Below are 5000 nucleotides of genomic sequence, written 5' to 3'. Positions count from 1 at the left end.
TCCGCCGCGTCAGGACAAATCAAGTACACACACACACACACACACACACACATTATATATATATATATATATATATATATATATATATATATATATATATATATATATATATATATAAATATGTAATCTCATTCCAAGACAAAGACAGACAACTCAGGGAGAAGATAAAGGGAGATAGAAGACACAGCAAGTGACCTCTTGCCCACCATGGGAGACCAAAAGATCCCACCCAGTTTAACCGCTTTAATTTTGCTCCGCTTTCTTTGACCCTTTCCCTACCACCCCTGGGAAAATCGTCACATTCGTTACGACGCAACCGACAATTGTCTCGTTCTGATTTCTCGTGTACATCACAACATGTAAAAATATGCTTTGATAACAGTTATAAAAACTAAACACTGTGTTGTTGAGTTGTTGAGTTCATTTTGCTGAACACCATTCTGTATAGAATGCACTTGTTACTTTTTTGTTTGAGTAAGAAAAGTCTATTTTTATGTTGGGTGGGTGTGACGTTTTGGGGGAAATTCTAAAAATAGCTGGTAAGGAGAGGGCTAAAATCACAACAACAAAATTGCAACTCACCGCAGAACTCCTGTCACTGAGTCTCGGTGATTCCAGGACCACTCGTCTCCGACTGTCTCTAGGTGTGCCACTGTCTCTAGGTGTGCCAATCTCAGATCTCGCAGAACCTCGCTCTGTCGACATTTTGTCCGTCTCATTGCCCTCACTATTTTCCATCGTCTCATCGTCATCATCATCATCGTCGTCGTCGTCGTCGTCATCACTTTCATCGTCTTCCTCATCCTCGTCGTCTTCTTCCTCTAAAGATGGCAATCGTAGCCGTTCGATGTTTTGCCCATTTTCCACGATGAGCAAGTCCATATTTTCGTCATATCTATTTATGTGAGGTCTCGGAGTCAAAACAAATATCTCATCATCGTCTATAACATCCATTTTGTTTTCATCTGTTGGATTCTCACGGCCGCTAGCGTTATTTTTATTACTATTCTCACTTCCAGGGGTCTCGGTTTTCCTGCGTCTTCTTTCTGCACTTTCGCCTCTATCACTGTTGCTATCATTGTTGTTGTTGTTGTTGTTGCTGTTGTTGTTGCGATCACCGCCCATTTTCCCACCACTACTACTACCACCACTACGACCACCACTTCCACTTCCAGCACTACCACGACCGCCACTCTTTTTCATACGTTTGATGCTTGTTGGAGTCTGTGCTGATTCGGGGGCCTTGGATTTTGGTATTTTTCTGGACTTCTCTGTTGACAAAATAAATCTTACATAAATAAGTACCGTGGAATGGGATGAATAAGGCCAGTTGGGCTGACTAAAGCAAGCTCCCAAATATTATTCCCTCCACATTGGTAGATATTAAAACAAATATTATGGTAAAATGTACATCGCTTGATATATTTTACATCGGATAGATTATTTCAATATCAAGATATATATAATATAAAGATGTTAAAAAGTAGCCATTTGGCTGCTGGTCTTTGTCACCCCATTCTACGGCAAGTAAAATCTGAATAGGTGGGGGTGACAGAATGCCAAACAATGCAGAACCCCCCCCCCCCCTCCGCCCCACCCCCCCCCCCCAAAAAAAAAAAAACAAAAAAAAACCCAAAAAAACCTGTCCCCAAAAATGAGCTTACTTCTTAACTGAGGATCGAACCTGAAAAGTTTGTTTTTAAAAAAAATGTATTTTTCATTCTTTGTTTGGCAATGTTTCATATAAATATAAACCTTTTCCAATTTCTGCTGACAATGTTTTGTATTTTTCTTGACTTATCTGTTGACAAAATAAATCTTACATAAATACGAGACTGAAATTTGAAAAGTGTGTAGCCTATATGATACAATGCTAGACAAAGCGGAAAGAAAAGTACAAGAAAATAACCAGTCCCAAATTAAGCCTGCTTCTATGTGTGGCTATGTGGTCTTGTGGTATGACACTCGCTTTCGGATCGGAAGGTCCTGGGTTCGAGCCTCGCTCGGCGCATAGTTGAGTCCTTGGAGAAGGCTCTTTACACACATTCTCTCACCGGACTCAGGTGTAAAATGAGTACATGGCCGTTAACAGTGTTGTCTCTGTCCCAACAATGTGTAATATCGCCTGACAGGCGTCATGTCTCGCCCTACATGTTATGTGTTGCTGTTGGCCAGGGACCCCTTGTAAAGCGCTTTGAGCACGTTCAGTGGATATTGCGCTATATAAAAGCTCAAGTTTTTGTGTGTTTTTTTTCTATCCGTGATTGAACCTCATGCAGACCTTTTCCAATTTCTGCTACACACCAGTGCTTGACACGCTACACACCAGTGCTTGACACGATTTTGTAATACATTGGCCACCTTGGAATTATTAGGGAAAATCCAAACTTTTAACACATTTAATGTATCTATTCTTTTATAAGGGCAAAGAAAAGAAAAAAATATTTTCCTCTTTAACTCAAAAAATTTTTTTTTAAAATGTAGGCCTTCAGAGCCGTTCGGTACCATGGAGCTGGAGTTTATCCCGGTTTCTATAGCCTGAAACGGACAATCGCAATTGCTTACTACTCTTTGGATAGGACGCTAGTCTATCGCAAAGTACTTTCTGCCAGATCTAACAGACCCAGCTACCCAATCATTGGTGGGAGGGCAGGGGGGTCAGAAAAAAAATAAATCTCGACTGCACCCGGGATCGATCTCAGTCCCATTGCGTGTGAAGCGTGTGCTCTACCAACTAACTCTCTAAAAATATGAAAAAATTACAATTTTCTCTGAATAATTAAAAAGAGACTTAACGGGTTTTGAAAGTCACCTTCTCAAATAATACTTTCTTAAAGTCCATCATCATCATCATCATCATCATCATCATCATCATCATCATCATCATCATCATCATCATCATCATCATCATCATCATCATCATCATCATCATTATCATCTCCATCACCATCACAACCACCACCATCACCACCATCTATGATGTAGTCCAGAAATTGGCGGAGTTATTTCAAAATTTCACGTTTGTTTTTGCCAAGCAAGATCCTATTACCTGCTGGTGGTTGCTGTAGTTCATCCCCCTGGCGTCCGTCGTCAGAGCTGGTTATTGATTGGTTCAGGACGGTCTGGGTTTGAAGGTCAAGGTTTTTCAGATGTTTCTTCAGGGTGTCCAGCTTCATCTTCAAGTAGTCACATCTAGAGCCCACGAATCCAACGAGAGGACTGTAGTGTTTCTCGAAGTTTTCTTCCCTGATTTTAAAGGAAAAGAGAATGGTTATTGGGGAAATGAAACAAGCAACTTATAGTAGGTATAAACAAAATCTGGTCTTGAAAATTTATGCTTGATATTCATTTGTTTGTCTTTCTCAACTTGTCATCTATTGGGGGAAAATCAAACCCAAAAACCAAAACTTGAAAAAACAAACAAACAAAACATATTTAGAAAAAAACAAACAAACAAACAAAAAAAAAAAACAAAAAAAAAAACAAAACAAAAACAAAACAAAACAAAAGCTAAAAAAAAAAAAATCAACAACCCACAAACAAAACCATAGCCCCGCCCCCCCCCCCCCCCAAAAAAAAAACCCCCAAAAACAAAAACAAAACAAAACCCAACAGAACAAACCCCAACTAAATACGTTACCCCCATCCTCAACCAGGATTAATGCTTTTGTCAAAAGCTCACTGAATTCGTAGTCAAAGAGAATACTAAGATTTTAGATGAGAAGCTGTTGACTCTATAAAGTATTTTGCACACACGTACACATCAATCCAACAGCTTAAAAAAAAACCCATCTAAACACGGAACTTCCCGGGCTAAAAATTCTTCTTCTTCTTTTTCAGCCCATAACAAAAGCAGTTAAAACGGTCATACACCACTTAAATCTATCTGGATTTAACGTGATATTTCTGTTATAGCTAGAGAAGGATTTTAAGCCCGAAACGTGATGTCTTCATTAATGTATTTTGTTTATTTTTTGAAGTTGTTATATTAAATTTTACACATTGCTGAATATTATACGTACTGTTCTCTGGTGTCCGAGAAGACACTCCTGGAGGCATCCGATGTTCTATCGGAAGTCTCACTCTTGTCTCGGATCTCTGTCTTCAAACTGGACAAGTCCAATTTCAATTCTCGACTTTCATTCTGGGTTGGAAGAGAAGAAAGAGTTACAGAGATACTACAAACATTAAAAATCTCTCGAATATTCAATGGAGAACAATAGTTAAAGTGTTCACAGTCTTCGAAATATTCTACATACATCACAATAGGTCAGTTGGTTTAGCTTGACTCATAGATATATTTACAACTTTCTAAACAAAGCACCTTGTTTATATTTATTAAGAAACATCCAATCGTTGAATAGCAGCAAATCACGTGATGGATGACTCGGTTGGACGAAAAACTGAATATAAATCATCGCTCCCATTGTTAAAAGGCATGTGCTTAGAAATCTATACTACCGGGAGTAAGGGAAAAAATGCTTCGCCGACATAACCATGATGACGTTTTCACATTTGAGGTCAGCGCCACTGAAATAAATAATATGCAGTTTAGTGGTCTTCTGGTAAGACACACACCATCAGACCGGTAACTTCCAGGTTCGAGTCCCGTTCTAAGCGGCATAAAGTTGAGTCAGATTATCTCACCTTAATCTGGTGTAAAATGAGTACCTGGTCGTTAACACTCTGTCGAGAAAAAAAAAAGAGAATCTATAAAATCGCCTTTCTGGTGTCATGTCTAGTCCTACATGTTAAGTGTTGCTGTTGTGTTGGAATTCCTTGTAAACCGTTTTGAGCACATTTATTGGATATTTGCGCTTTATTAAAATGCTTAAGTTTAATTTTTTTAATATTGAAACGTTGAGAAAAGTAAAAACCAACCATGAGTTGAATCTTCTCCTGTTCCCGCTGTCTCTCCACCTTCTTGGAGTATTCCTTGAGATATTGCAATTCTTGCTGAGTATTCAACAGCTCGTTCTTCAGAATGTCCACGTTACTGA

At 38.9% G+C, this 5000-nt stretch overlaps 2 protein-coding genes across 4 annotated transcripts in view; one reads left to right on the top strand and one right to left on the bottom strand.

The window, feature by feature from the left end:
- The window catches only part of LOC144980823 (putative serine protease K12H4.7), a 641746-nt gene that overhangs the window by 251239 nt on the left and 385507 nt on the right, over positions 1-5000 (top strand). The gene's annotated exons all lie outside the window — the stretch shown is intronic.
- The window catches only part of LOC144980815 (uncharacterized), a 53492-nt gene that overhangs the window by 3948 nt on the left and 44544 nt on the right, over positions 1-5000 (bottom strand). For all 3 annotated transcript variants that reach the window (XM_078928643.1, XM_078928644.1, XM_078928645.1), the window contains 4 exons: positions 4882-5000; positions 4023-4144; positions 3050-3246; positions 583-1271 (listed from right to left, as the gene is read on the bottom strand). The exon at positions 4882-5000 is cut by the window's right edge and continues 58 nt beyond it. In XM_078928643.1, coding sequence (XP_078784769.1) covers positions 583-1271; positions 3050-3246; positions 4023-4144; positions 4882-5000 — 1127 coding nt within the window. The remainder of the gene's footprint in view (positions 1-582; positions 1272-3049; positions 3247-4022; positions 4145-4881) is intronic.

Source organism: Berghia stephanieae, chromosome 10, assembly GCF_034508935.2.
Source record: "Berghia stephanieae isolate SIO BIC M18660-M18661 chromosome 10, UCSD_Bste_1.3, whole genome shotgun sequence".
Taxonomy (NCBI): domain Eukaryota; kingdom Metazoa; phylum Mollusca; class Gastropoda; order Nudibranchia; family Aeolidiidae; genus Berghia; species Berghia stephanieae.
This window is presented reverse-complemented; position numbering and strand designations above follow the sequence as displayed.